At 31.9% G+C, this 15,772-nt stretch overlaps 1 protein-coding gene across 4 annotated transcripts in view; it reads left to right on the top strand.

The window, feature by feature from the left end:
* Eip75B (Ecdysone-induced protein 75B) overlaps nucleotides 1–15,772 on the top strand; it is a 329,326-nt gene that overhangs the window by 212,174 nt on the left and 101,380 nt on the right. The window contains exon 1 of one of the 4 annotated variants that reach the window (XM_075305940.1): nucleotides 12,283–13,627. The exons of the other annotated variants lie outside the window; for them this stretch is intronic. Within the exon in view, the coding sequence (XP_075162055.1) occupies nucleotides 12,403–13,627 (1,225 nt within the window). The 5' untranslated portion in view covers nucleotides 12,283–12,402. Of the gene's footprint in view, nucleotides 1–12,282; nucleotides 13,628–15,772 lie in introns of those variants that run through there. 4 annotated transcript variants of the gene reach the window in all.

Here is a 15,772-nt window from a genome sequence, read left to right as displayed (position 1 = left end):
CAGACCTGTCTGGTATGCTGCCTGATCTAGAGGCTCTCTTTTGTAAAGCTGGATCTCTGGCTCTAGAAGGTGAAGATCAACCCTTACATTCCTGGGTGGAGGTTGTCTATCCACAAGATGGTGATTCGGATGACAACTTCGATGGCAACCCAAGAGATACTGCTTTGACAACATGTAGTTGTGTCGACGCACTGGGATGATCTAGGTCTCCGCATAAAGGTGATCCATGGGTGTACTGCAGAGACATCCTGTTGCGGTTCTAAGGGCAGAGTTCTGACAGGTCTGTATGTTATTCCACTGCGTATCGCTCGTTTGGGGTGTCCACACTGGCGCTGCATAGTTTACCACTGACCGGCCAATTGCCTTATATGTAGTTAACAAGGTTTCTTTGTCCGCACCCCAAGTGCTGCCGGCAAGCGACTTGAGGACCTTGTTTCTACCGCGGAGCTTATCACAAATTGCAGTGGCATGGGCGGACGACTTATAAAGGCTGTCGAATGTGACCCCGAGAATCTTGGGGTAATTTGTTGTCGGAATTGTTTCGCCATCGACTCTGACATTTAACTGACTGCGTACTTCCGCCGTCCATGTAGTGAATAGTGTGGCTGAGGATTTGGTGGGAGATATCCTCAAATTTCTTGCAGTGAAATAACTGGTAAGATCAGCGAGGTAGACATTTAATCGATCGCAAATTTCATCAAAAATGGGCCCGGATGCCATGATTGTGCAATCGTCCGCATAAGACACAATCTCGACGCCGTCAGGAGGGGGTGGAATCGAGGACAGGTAGAGGTTAAACAGTGACGGAGATATCACCCCGCCCTGGGGAACTCCCTGTTCAACTTTATGGGGTTTTGACTTCTTGTCCCTGAATTCTACGTACGACTGGCGTCCACACATATAATTCAGAACCCACCGGTTCGTTCCTGCCGGTAGGGACGTGTTCTCGATGTCCTCGAATAATGTGGCATGGTTGACCTATCGAACGCTTTCGATAGGTCAAGTGCCACGAGGACCGTCCTATGACACGGCTTGGGCTGATTAAGTCCCCTATTGATATGTGTCGAAATGGCATGTAAGGCTGTCGTGGTTCTGTGTACCTTACGGAATACATGTTGATGGTAGGCAGCTGGAAAATTCTCCACAAGGCTGGGGAGGAGTAGTGCCTCAAGTGTCTTGGCTACTGGCGAGAGAAGGGATATCGGTCTGTACGATTCACCTTTACTCGAATCTTTGCCTGTCTTCAGTAGTGGAATCACTCTTCCCATCTTCCAGACATCGGGTATAATGAGTGATTCCAAGGACAAATTGAGGAGTCTGGTCAGGTACTCAACTCCCAGTATTCTCAGATGCTTCAGCATTAGCATTGAAATTCCGTCGGGGCCCAGCGCCTTAGATGGTTTCGCGCTGTTGATGACATTGGTAACTTCAGCTGCGGTAAATTGGGGTGTGTCGTCGCCTCGGAGACCACGTATGCGACGAGTGGCTCTCCTTTTCGCTCTATCACTCTCGGGCTGGTCGACAAACAGTCGGTTGAAGTATTTGGCGCATCTCTTCGGATCAGTCATAGTCACGTCGCCAAAGGTGACTGAAATCCCATCATTCCTTGTAGCGGGGTTCGAGAGGGCTCTCACTGTTGACCACAATTTACCAGTTCCTGTGCCTAAGTTACATTGCTTCAGGTGCTCTAACCAAGTGTTCCTTTTGTGCTCGTCGACTATCTTACTAATCTCTAGATTTAGTTCTCTGATTCTAGGATCAGCAGGGTTAGCACGACGGCGTTCATCACGCTCGTCTGCGAGTCCCGTCGCTTCGGCTGGGAAATTGGGCCTCACTTGGGCAATTCGACCAGCGGGTATGAAGCGAGCGGCTGCTGCGTTGATGATGTCCCGGAACGCCCTCTGGGCAACATGAACATGAGAGGGGGAAGGGAGCTCACTGAAGCGGCGATCGGTGTATTCTCTGAATCCTTCCCAGTTGGCTTTCTTTTGATTGATAAACGTCCGGCGTTCAGAGGTTATGAAATGGGAGGGTCGGTTAATGGTGAGAATTATAGGGAGGTGGTCCGATCCCAATGAAATGACGGGTTGCCAGGAAACGTCATTTGTCAGACCAGGCGACGCTAAAGATAAATCTGGCGAACTGCTGCAGTCACCCATAATTCTCGTGGGGGCCTCTTCGTTCACCGTGCAAAATGTGGAGTCATCTATCTGCTCTGCCAAAGCTATGCCTCTCTGGTCATTACCTAGGAGTAAATGCCAAAGTTGATGGTGGGCATTAAAGTCTCCTAGAACCAATCGGTTATGCCCGCACAATAGCCACTCAATGTTTGGGCAACAACCTGGAGCACACCTACCAACCGGCGGTATATACACATTGTATAGCTCTATCTCGGCAGCCCCAGACTTGACTGCTACCCACATACATTACATATACGGGTCACTAGTGTCTGGCACAAGCGGGATAGGTCTATACTGCACGGAACGGTGTATTATGAAAGCCAGGCCACCACCTCCACTTCTTGTGCGATCCTTTCGAAGCACATTGTATCCATCACAATGGCGTAGGCTGCAGGTGGAATTCAGCGTAGTCTCCTGGATCGCTGCGACCCTTATCCTTTTCCGATTCATAAAGTCCACGATTTCGCTAATCTTAACTCGGAGCCCGTTGCAATTAAATTGCAAAAACGATGCACTATCCGGAGCTGGAACAACAATATTGGGTGTAAGATGCTGCGGCGGAGAATATTGTTGTACGGGAGATGTCGGGGGGGTCGCATAGTCAGACGACCCACTGCTGCTATCGCTGGCACAGCATCCTGCCACATAGTCAGTATGACTATACTCCCGCAGCGATGTTAAGCCGGAGCAGTTCCGGTAATGCACCCACTCCAAGCACCGGTTACACCTGACCGAAACCGAACGGTGGTGGATCAGGTTTCGGCAGACTGAACAATACCATGGTCCGGGGTTCTTCTCTATCCCGGCTCGGACCAACAGCAAACGGAGAAGGCTCCCCGGGATGCACCTTCTCCAACACAAAAAGACGGACGAAACAACACGTACACTGATGTGGCATCCGCTGGCCAATGGATGGGGTCCATCGGGTCAATCCGGTACACAGAACCCGCCGCCGTGGGATTGTAATAATTAGTAAAAGTTTATTTTGCATTATCAATTTTGCAATTTTGGTATTAAAACAACTTGAGTTATTTATTTCATTTTAGGTTATTTTTGGAACAAATATTCCTTCCAATAAATTATTCTCCAGCTATCATCTAATTTTAGTTTTTTTTTTTTTTTGCTTAAAAATTTCTACGTTTGTACGAATTTTGACAAAACTCGAAAAACCAAAGTACTCCACATTTTTGTTTCCGAATTTTTGTCCCCAAATTGTTCAAATTTATTTTAATATTTTCAAAAATTTCTTCAAAATGTAAAAACTTTAACTCCCTAAACTATGTGTCTAATAAAGGGAGTTAATATCGTTAAAATCGGAATTGTCCATTTTGTGAGTAAAAAATCGTCAAAATGCCGATAAATCGACAAAATTGGCAGCCCTGAGTATAACGTTTGTTCTCCTTTCTCTCTTTACTCTCACTCTCTATGCTTATCTCAAACTCTCACTCTCTATGCTTATCTCACAAGGTTCTAGATAATGTGTTGGTACTCACAATTTATTAATCGCCGTTATACAACCAATATCCTTCAAAAGTTCATTTACGGTTTGCAAAACTTGATTGTTGATCTTCCATGGTCGAACATTGACACATCACATCACCACCTAACGGCCTAATGTTTATTGAACTATGTTAATATATATGGGCCAAGGTTATATCAAAATTCATCATCGATGAATTCACATTGTATGTGCAAAAAAAAAAAAGCAGAATCAATACTATATGCGAAAAAAAAACTCTAGACAAGTGATTGAGCGAATTAGTTCATTTAGTTTTGTTCGGCATTTCCAACGCCATTTCCCCATTGGACGTAAGTGTGTGTGTGTGTCATGTTAACAATTAGGAGGGGTTATATTTAAAAGTCAATAACAATATCTTAAATACAAAATACAAGGTTATACCATATCCCAAAAGAGAATAAAATTTTTACTTAATTTAATTTAAATTAAAAATAAAATTAATTTAATTTAATTTTTAGTTAATATATTACATTTTTTATATATATATAGACATTTTTGTTTTCAAATTAAGGCGACATTATTTTATTTTTATTTTAGATTTTTATTTCTTTTCTTTTAATAAAAAAGAAAAAACGCAAAATTTTTCTTGGTGAGAAGAAGGGGTATGACTTTCTGTTTTTTTTTGCATTTATTTGGTCATTTTAATTATTTTGTAAGGTTGCTGAACTCGGTTTTAAAGTGAAACTGTTTTTGCATTTTTTTTTTTTTTGCTTTGATATTGGTTTGCCAAAAGTTTATTCATCTTTTTGGCCCCGTAACACAACCACAGAGCAGAAAAAAAAAATAAATATGTTGCAATCCACCAAAGTTAAGTTACTCACATTTCTTAAAAAAAGCAACAACAATGAGACGAACAAATGAAAAAAGATACGACGAAATGCGCTTTACATGGGAACCACTCACTTTTATACAAGTCCTCTTTACCTCCCCAAAATAAAATAATATAAACACGATTTCCTTCAACGTTCATCGGCGGCCAGTGCCACAAATATACTGGCCACTGACATTCAAAATTCTGCTTACCTCCCTCCCCCCACCCCCCTGGGCATTGTAAGAGTATCTGTGCAAAATACAAAATTATACTCCACTGAACTTGGCTTCGTACCATTGACCTTTTGTTGCATTGCAATGAAATGAAATGCAATTCTTGGTATATGATAAAATCGAATGGCATCTAAGAAGGGAGACATGAGACAAAGAGTGAGTGAGAGAGAGAGAGAGAGAGATCCATCTATATATGAATGTTGAGTGTCTTCTGCTGTCTGATTCTACACTGGGCTGAGTGTGTGTATTTATTTCAAGAGATATTTTCAATGTTTTCGTCACAATCCTCGCCTTATCATTCGCATACGCTACAGAAACTTTATATGAGGGTCGTTGTTTTATTCTTCTTCTGTACACTTTGTATAATCCTCAAGTGAATACTCTACGTCAATGAGGAAGTGGAAATAATTAAAAATGGGAAATTTAAAAATGACCGTTTATCTGTGTTTTTGGTTTGAAGATGCGTCCATAAAATTTCAAGAATTATTTTTTAAATTCGAAATAAATATCATATATGATTTAAATTAAAATTAAAATAAATTACACGAAAGCTAATTAAATTCAAAATTATTTCATTTCAATTAAATTAAACTTAAATAATTTATGTTTTAATTTAATGTATATTAATTTAATTTATTTTTAGTTTAATTTATTTTATTTTAATTTAATTTGAAATAAATATCAAATATGACATAAATAAAAAAAATAAATTACACGAAAACTAATTAAATTACAATTATTTAATTTCAATTAAACTTAAATAATTTATTTTTAAATTTAATGTATATTAATTTAATTTATTTTTAGTTTAATTTATTTTAATTTAATTTGTTTTATTTTAATTTATTATATATTTATTTATTTTATTTTTAATTTAATTACATTAAACCGATCTCCACAATATTCATATGTATTTCCTCTATGCTGAATCATCTCCCATATGTTAAAGTCTCATTTATCGAGGCTTCAAGCATTCACCACTAAAAAAAAACTCCCTCTGATATGTGTACTTGCCATTATCCATCTCTCTTCGATGTTAAACGATCAATGAACTCTTTGAGAAATCAAAAATAGCAACAACTACTACGCCACCAACACAGCAGCGACGACAGACATACAAGGCATTCGATGCATGGAGTTATATTAATAACTATAAAACTCAGATAAATGAGAAAATATACAATGGAGATGAAAATGAATGCATTTTATTTATAAATTTGAAGGGCAATAAAAGAAAAAGTTTATTAACCCAAAACTAGCAATTAAAAAAAAAAAACAACAACAACAACAACAAATTAATTAATAAAGGTTAATGTAACACTTAACAATTAACATATGGAGACAGCAAAGCACAGTGACTTGCTATACCTAGGACAATACCAGACAGAAAACAAATGGGAGTGAGAGCGAGAGGGAAATTTGATTATGGGGAGTCTATGTATTCTCTATGCATTGGTAAGAATCAGAAATTAATGTCACAAAGTCTCCAAAAGAGATCAAATAATAGAATTACTCTCAAAAAAAAGTATAACAGAGGATAACCTTTTGTTTGTCTTACACAGAATAAAGAAATCTAAAATTTTAAAAAATTATTAGAAAAATATTTAAATAAAAAAATTTGAAATAAATTCATTAATTTTTTAATTAAAATAAAATTCAATCAAAAATTTAGTTAAATTTTTAATTGAATTCTCTAAATGTTTTGTTTGTCTTACACAGAATAAAGAAATCTAAAATTATAAGAAAAATATTTAAATAAAAAAATTGAAATAAATTCATTAATTTTTTAATTAAAATAAAATTCAATCAAAAATTTAGTTAAATTTTTAATTGAATTCTCTAAAATGTTGAGGAATATTTGTGATGTGATGAGAATCAGAAATTATTACCACCGAGTCTCAGAATCCAAAAGAGATAAAATAATAGAATTACTCTCAAAAATATAGCTGGATAAGCTACACAGAATAAATAAATCTAATATTTTTCGCAATTAAAAAATTATTAGAAAAATATTCAATTAAAAAAATTGAAAAAAAATCATTTTTTTTATTTAAATAAAAATCAATCAAAAAATTAATAAAATTTTAAATTGAACCATTTAAGTTTTTAAGAGGCTCTTACTTGATTGAAGATTGATGAAATTCGATTTAAAAATTAATAAATTTCATGATTGAAACCAAAAAAATATTTTTTTTTTGTGAAAATCGATATACCATTGCGAGCTTTTTTTGAACTGATGTTAGATAGAGCCAGGAAATGGTTCCAAGTTAAATCAATTGATACATTCGTTGGCATCTAAAATCAGTATAATATGATCCTTGAACTCTTGGAGATTTGTGTTTTTATTTTTTTTAGTTCCATATATCAAGAGAAGATATAATACAAGAAATTTGATAATTTACAAATTTAAAAAAAAATATTTTTGCTTTTGTAAAATTGCATCGAAATTAAAACTAAACTAAATAGACTCTCCTTTTTGGCGCAAAAGCTCTCCATATGTAGGCATGGTTTGCTCATAGGAGAATGCATCTCCTCATTTAATTTAAGTCTAATGTCAGAAAAGTCCCTTGCTCTTTGTTTGGGGGAGGGATTGATGCTTATCATTAGTTAAACGAGAGTCAAAAATATAGAGTCCCATACAATTTAGTTTTAAGTATACAAGAGGCATCAATGCATTTATAAAGGCACCAACAAAAATGTTAATAATCATCAAACATCATCATCATTCGTACAACAACCTAGGACAACATAGAGAAAGTTACAGGCTGCGATACAATACAATACAATACAACACTCTACTCTATCACACCATCAACAATAAAAAAAACACACACAAACATCTCATATACGCCACCACACCACCACTACCATTCGGCAAATCATTCACCATCACTTATCCAACAAAGAGCACTAACCCCTATTGAAAAAAAAACATGATAATGAATGATTTTGTTTTTAGGAGGGGTGGGGGGAAACGGAATAATTATCTTTGAATTCATAGTTTTTTGGGCAAATACACACGTGTTGTATTTCTTATTTTTTATTTTGTTTTTAAGGCTGAGCAATCTAAACTATATTCTCTATTGATATTGAACAAACATAGAGCCAGGCAAAAACTACTATTCACCCACGATAACAACAACACCAATACACATAGCCATTATCTCAGGAGCAATGAACAGCAAGACTCGTTAGCCCTGAACATGTTCAGTGAACACTCTGTGGTGGTTAAGTAATATGGAGAAAAAACTATTATAGCTCTGCTTGCTTTATGAGAGAAGATTCAATCGATGAGAGAGAGAGAGAGACTATGAGAATAGGAGTAATATTCTGGATCATAACAAAGCCAATGCTTGTAGTGTTGCCATAGCTAGTTTTATTGGGTAAGAAGAAAAAACTTGGATCATCTCTAATGAATTTTATAACATAACATTCTAACTACTTATCGACATATTCTATATTAGTATGAATAAAAAAGTAAAAAAACACAGTTTCCAGTTTAACCAGGGACATTTTTTTAACAAATATTTTTCAACAAAAAAAATATGTTTTACATCGTTTTTATTTATTTTTATATTTTTTTCCTTTGAAACTCAAATTTTCAAAAAAAAAAAAATATGTTTTACATCGTTTTTATTTATTTTTATATTTTTTTCCTTTCAAACTCAAATTTTTCATAGACTGCTCCAAAAGAACTTCATTGGAAGTGGAAAAAAAATTTATGGAGGATTCCGGAATTCTCTCCAAAAAAATAAAAAAATCTACCAAACTTCGAAGAAAACTTTACCAAAAATCTTATTTTGGAAAGTTTTGTCAAAATTTTATTTCTATTGAAAATTTTGTCAAAATTTTATCTCAATCGAAAATTTTGTCAAAATTTTATTTCTATAAAAAATTTTATCAAAATCTTATTTCTATAGAAAATTTTATCAAAATCTTATATCTATAGTAAATGTTGTCAAAATTTTATTTCTATTGAAAATTTTGTCAAAATTTTATTTCTATAGAAAAATTTTGTCAAAATTTTATCTCAATCGAAAATTTTGTCAAAATTTTATTTCTATGGAAAATTTTGTCAAAATTTTATTTCTATAGAAAAATTTTGTCAAAATTTTATTTCTATAGAAAAATTTTGTCAAAATTTTATTTCTATAGAAAAATTTTGTCAAATTGTATTTCTATAGAAAATTTTGTCAAAATTTTATATATATTGAAAATTTTGTGAAAACTTTATTTCTATAGAAAGTTTTTGCAAGATTTTATTTCTCTAGAAAATTTTGTTAAAATTTATTTCTGTGGAAAATTTTGTCAAATTTTATTTCTATAGAAAATTTCGTCTAAATTTTATTTCTACAGAAAATTTTGTCAAAATTGTATTTCTATAGAAAGTTTCAGCAAAAGTTTTATTCCTATAGAAAAGTTTGTCTAAATTTTATTTCTGTAGATAATTTTGTCAAAATTTCATTTATATAGAAAATGTTGTCAAAATTTTATTTCTATAGAAAATTTTTGCAAAATTTTATTTTTATAGAAAATTTTGTTAAAATTTTATTCCCATAGAAAATTTTATTTCGTTAGAAAAATTTTGTCAAAATTGTATTTCTATAGAAAGTTTTGTCAAAAATTTATTTCTATAGAAAATTTCGTCAAAATTTTGTTTCTATAGAAAATTTTGTCAAAATTTTATTTCTATAGAAAATTTTTGCAAAATTTTATTTCTATAGAAAATTTTGTTAAAATTTATAATATTGTCAAAATTTTATTTCTATAGAAAGTTTTTGCAAAATTTTATTTCTATATAAAAATTTTTTTTTTTTCACAATTTTATTTCTATAGAAACAATTTGTCAAAATTTTTTTTTTTTCTATAGAAAATTTTGTCAAAATTGTATTCCTATAAAAAATGTTGTCAAAAGTTTTATTTCTGTAGATAATTTTGTCAAAATTTTATTTCTATAGAAAATTTTGTTTTCACAATTTTATTTCTATAGAAAATTTTGTTTTATATTTCTGTGGAAAATTTTGTCAAAATTTTATTTCTATGGAAAAAATTTGTCAAAATTTTATTTCTATAGAAAATTTTGTCAAAATTTTATTTCTATAGAAAATTTCGTCAAAATTTTATTTCTATAGAAAATGTTGTCAAAATTTTATTTCTATAGAAAAGTTTGTCAAAATTTTATTTCTATGGAAAAAATTTGTCAAAATTTTATTTCTATAGAAAATTTTGTCAAAGTTGTATTTCTATAGAAAATTTTGTCAAAATTTTATTTCTATAGAACATTTTATTTCTATAGAAAATTTCGTCAAAATGTTATTTCTATAGAAAATTTTTTTTCACAATTTTATTTCTATAGAAACAATTTGTCAAAATTTTTTTTCTATAGAAAATTTTGTCAAAATTGTATTCCTATAAAAAATGTTGTCAAAAGTTTTATTTCTGTAGATAATTTTGTCAAAATTTTATTTCTATAGAAAAGTTTGTTTTCACAATTTTATTTCTATAGAAAATTTTGTTTTATATTTCTGTGGAAAATTTTGTCAAAATTTTATTTCTATGGAAAAAATTTGTCAAAATTTTATTTCTATAGAAAATTTTGTCAAAATTTTATTTCTATAGAAAATTTCGTCAAAATTTTATTTCTATAGAAAATGTTGTCAAAATTTTATTTCTATAGAAAAGTTTGTCAAAATTTTATTTCTATGGAAAAAATTTGTCAAAATTTTATTTCTATAGAAAATTTTGTCAAAATTGTATTTCTATAGAAAATTTTGTCAAAATTTTATTTCTATAGAACATTTTATTTCTATAGAAAATTTCGTCAAAATTTTATTTCTATAGAAAATTTTTTTTCACAATTTTATTTCCATAGAACAATTTGTCAAAATTTTATTTCTATAGAAAATTTTGTCAAAATTGTATTCCTATAAAAAAATTTGTCAAAAGTTTTATTTCTGTAGATAATTTTGTCAAAATGTTATTTCTATAGAAAATTTTTGCAAAATTTTATTTCTATAGAAAATTTTGTTAAAATATATTTCTGTGGAAAATTTTGTCAAAATTTTATTTCTATAGAAAATTTTTTCACAATTTTATTTCTATAGAAACAATTTGTCAAAATTTTATTTCTATAGAAAATTTTGTTAAAATTTTATTTCTATGGAAAAATTTTGTCAAAATGGTATTTCTATGGGAAAATTTTGTCAAAATGGTATTTCTATGGGAAAATTTTGTCAACATTTTATTTCTATAGAACATTTTGTCCAAAATTTTATTTCTATAGAACATTTTGTAAAAATTTTATTTACATAGAAAATTTTGAAAATGCTCAAAACAAATATTTGGCATTTATTCCACGCGAATGTTTTTTATATGGAGTATTACAGTTTTTCGTGCGAAAACATGATCTTAGTATTAGGCTTAACTTGTGGTAAAGAAAATTTAATTTGGTTTTCGACTATTTCGCTGAAAAAAATTTTTAAAGTAAAATAAAACCAAGAACTTTTTAAGCAATAATAATTTGATAATTTTAGCATCACTTTAAGTTTGTTTTCTTTTTTTTTTTTGTAAGTATTTATTATGTATGGATTGGTAAACTCCGAAAATGGCAACACTGGTTACCAAAACATAACATTGGCAATGACTAAGCAAACAATAAGGCAAGCGAATATAACTCCCCACACACACATCCATACATCTTGGCTGGCAATCACACGCGGTGTATGAGAAACATTGTCGGGGTAATATATCAATCATACCCCACAGTATAAAATAGAAAAAAAAAAACAACAACAACCACAATATCAACAGCGATGAAGACAATTTTCAAGAGCACGTGAGTTCAACAGGCTGAAATGAAGTCACACACAAACACTTTGTGAGAGAATCACAAAGCCTCTTTCGCTCTCAGCTCTCCCTGTAGGAATATAGCATATGTATTTAGTTAAACAAGGAGGGTTTTTTTTGGCTTATTGCGACTGAACGCAATTCAGTTGAGCACCGTGTGTGAAGTATGTGTGTTTTGTGTGGCCAACGAAAACGAACAAGATCCAACGTAAACGTTGATTTTCCTTTCATTGACAAGCGGCACTTCGCAACGTGCAGATCATTTTTTACGGTATACGGATACGTAATAATAAAAACAACTGATTATACACCCAAGTAAAAAAAGTCAGTAGAAAAGAAAGTGTTTTTTTTGTATAGAACCCCCATACACACAAAGAGAAAAAAATATTTTTTTGTTTATTTATTTATGGCTGTCAGAAAATTATGAATATGCAAAGAAAATAAGAACGTGGACGTGGAAAAACGGTTAAAATATAACAAAAAATATATAATGTTTTTAATATACAATCTATAAAAAAGCAAACAAACAAACAAAAAAATAACAACTATATATACTACAATAAGTAAAATAATTTTTTTATGTATTAAAAAAAATAAAATAAATGTGCTTTTGCCAAGAATATGAAAGAATATTATAAAAAAAATAATTTAAAGAAATTTTTACAAATGCCTACCCTTCAAGAAAATGTTTTACAAATTGTGTTTATAAAAACCTTGGAAATAGTGAAAAATTAAATGAAATAAATTACAAAAAAAAAACAAAAAGAATAAAAAATTCAAAATTGTGAAAACAAATTTCTTTGTTTTGAAAACATGAAAATGGTCATGTCCGCTGACAGTTCAGACTGTCCTTCTTCTAGTAGTGGTAATGGTGTTGTAGTGGGAGTCGAGGCTCCATCGACCAGTGCAAAAATATCGGTCATTTGTCATATGGCCCAACAGCAGCAGCAGCATCAGCATCAGCAATCGTCGCAATTGTCTGCTATAAACTCAGAACATTTACGTCACATTCATGACGATAGCGCCAGTGTTCTAGAAGATTCTGCAGCCTCATCCACAACACCGGGAGGACCCCAAATTTTAATAGGTGGTGGTCGTTCACATTTGGAGAATGCTTTGAAATTACCACCAAATACAAGTGTCGCAACTTATTATCAAACTACCAAACTAATGGAAAATTCTGGAGAGGATGAGTCTCTTCTGGGTGAAAATGAAGCAGGCTATATGGCAAATCTAAAACAAGAGGAATACCATCATAATACACCCTCACAATCGAATCACGGTAATGTTTTATATGCTCGAGCCACTTTGGCTGTAGCTTCAGCTGCCACATCATCATCAGCACCTGTCACAGACATGGATACTGTGCCCACAGGTGCTGAGACCGCTGCATTAATGCCAGCAAATTCCTCTACGAATATTGTGAAACTGTCACCTCCATCATCCAGATCTATGCAAAATAATTCTTCAGTGATTTATCACAACTCTCTGAAAAAACAAAATAATACAACAACAGCTAATTCCTTAATATTATCCCAAGTTTTACAACAACAACACTCCTCCTCCGCTAGTATTAATCCTTCCAATTATCATCATGCCCAGACTATGGGTAATCATCACAACAATAACAATAACATTGTATCCACCACGGAATCGTCAATAAATACGCAACAACAATTATTGGCCACTGCTGCTAATGGCCATCATTTGAATCCATATGAGAGTTTTATTATTAATGGAAATTCGGGCCAATATCACCCACACCCGAATCATGGCCAGCAGTCTGTAAATGGGGTCATTGCCCTGCATCATCACAATATGCCAACTACCAACCCCAATAATAATTCCTTATATCATGTACATCATCAGCAGCAACAACATCTTCATCCCCATCACAATGTAACATCAAATGGGAATCAATCTATAATGGTGGTTGCTGCCGATTCAAGGCCTCAAACTCCAGAATATATAAAATCATATCCCGTAATGGATACAACGGTAGCCAGTTCGATGAAAGGAGAACCCGAACTAAATATTGGTAAGAAAAATTTCAAGAATTTGCAAAAATAAAGGAGATATCACCTACAGATATAGGTGTTTATTATTTGCAAAAGTCACATTAATTGAGACACTCTTTTTCATAGAGAAATACCTACAGTGTGTGTGTGTATGTGTGTATTCAAAGAGCCTTGCGAATTAAGGAACAGCTTCTTAAGTATTCCATTGGAGAGTGAGCAAATCAAATTTCAACGTCTAGCCATTTGCTCTCCCAATATGTAGGGAGTAGGATTATATTAGCTTCCATACTAAATTATCTCTATTGTATTGGGCTAAATAGAGAAACACTGAAAGCATTCACATAAACAAAAGAGAATACATCCTCACTAATGGATATTGTGATTGTTGCAACATTTCTCTTGGTTGGCCTGAAGATTTCATTTAGAGAGAGCATAAGGTGGAAAATCAATATCTTGAGATGAGAAATTAATATCTCAGTTTTCTTTTCGGTTGCTCTCTTCAAAGGAAGAGAGTAAAGCCCAGTAATCAATGTAACCTTGGTATTAGCATAGACCATAGGGAGAGTTTTCATATTTCTGATATCGGCAAAGGGGATCCACTCTTTTTCCAAATTATAGTTTTACAATGTGATTGAGCTAAACATGGAACCAGACAGTGATAATAGAAAAGTTCACCACTATGTTAACACAAAGGAGTAAATAGGCTATGTGAGCCTCAGATAAACATAATGGCCTATATTCAACCTAAGAGCCATATTTCTAAAGGTAGAAAACGACGAAGACTCGTTTTTGTAAACCTAAACAAGAATCTGATTTTAAACGAATTTTTTTCATTGAGCAAGGAAGAGAGTTTAAGCTTAGTCCAGTTTTTAGACCATGATAATACAAAATGCATGCAATTTACATGGAGAGTTTCTCATTTGTTCTTTAGGGCCATATGAAGAGAATTTTTGAAATAGACTTAGTTTTGTTTTTTAATATAGAAAATTTTTAGAGGAATATAAAAGTAATTTTCTTCGTAACAACAAGGTACACAATGTCTGTTCTAATTTTTTATAGGAAATATCATAAAAATTTTCTTCCAAGAGCAAATTTTGTCAAAATTGTTTTCCTAGAGAAAATTTTGTCAATTTTTTTTAAAGAAAATTTTGTCAAAATTTTATTTCTATATAAGGTCGAAAACTTTAGTTGTTAGTACCTTTATTTTGTATTTATTTTCATAATATATTATGATTTTAAATAAACTAATATAATAATTTTATTTCTATAGAAATTTTTGCAAAAATTTGTCATCATTTCATTTCTATAGAAAATTTTGCCAACATTTTATGTATTTGCAAAATTTTATTTTTATAAAAATTTTTTGAAAAATTGTATTTCTATAGAAAATATTTTAAAAAACTTATTTCTATAGAAAATTTTTGCAAAATTTTATTTCTATAGAAAAAAAATTTATAGGAAATTTCATTAAAATTTTCTTCCTAGAAAATGCTTAGTCAAAATTGCATTTTTTAGGAACTTTGGTTAAAATTTTATTCCTAGAGAAAATTTTTTCAAAATTTTATTTCTATAGAAAATTGTGCCAAAATTTTATTTCTAAAGAAAATTTTGTCAAAATTTTATTTCTATAGCCACCGAGCCACCGTGGTGCAATGGTTAGCATGCCCGCCTTGCATACACAAGGTCGTGGGTTCTATTCCTGCTTCGACCGAACACCAAAAAGTTTTTCAGCGGTGGATTATCCCACCTCAGTAATGCTGGTGACATTTCTGGGTGTTTCAAAGCTTCTCTAAGTGGTTTCACTGCAATGTGGAACGCCGTTCGGACTCGGCTATAAAAAGGAGGTCCCTTGTCATTGAGCTTAACATGGAATCGGGCAGCACTCAGTGATAAGAGAGAAGTTCACCAATGTGGTATCACAATAAACTGAATAGTCTTAGTGAGCCTGATACATCGGGCTGCCACCTAACCTAACCTATTTCTATAGAAAATTTTGTCAATTTTTTTTTATAGAAAATGTTTGCAAAATTTTATTTCTATAGAAAATTTTGTCAAAAATTTAATTTTTATAGAAAATTTTGTCAAAATTTTATTTTTATAGAAAATTTTGTCAATTTTTTTATAGAAAATTTTGTCAAAATTTTATTTTTATAGAAAATTTTTGC

This window comes from Haematobia irritans, chromosome 4 (assembly GCF_050003625.1).
Source record: "Haematobia irritans isolate KBUSLIRL chromosome 4, ASM5000362v1, whole genome shotgun sequence".
Taxonomy (NCBI): domain Eukaryota; kingdom Metazoa; phylum Arthropoda; class Insecta; order Diptera; family Muscidae; genus Haematobia; species Haematobia irritans.
Note: the sequence above shows the minus strand (reverse complement) of the source record. Positions and strands in the feature narration are given on the sequence as shown.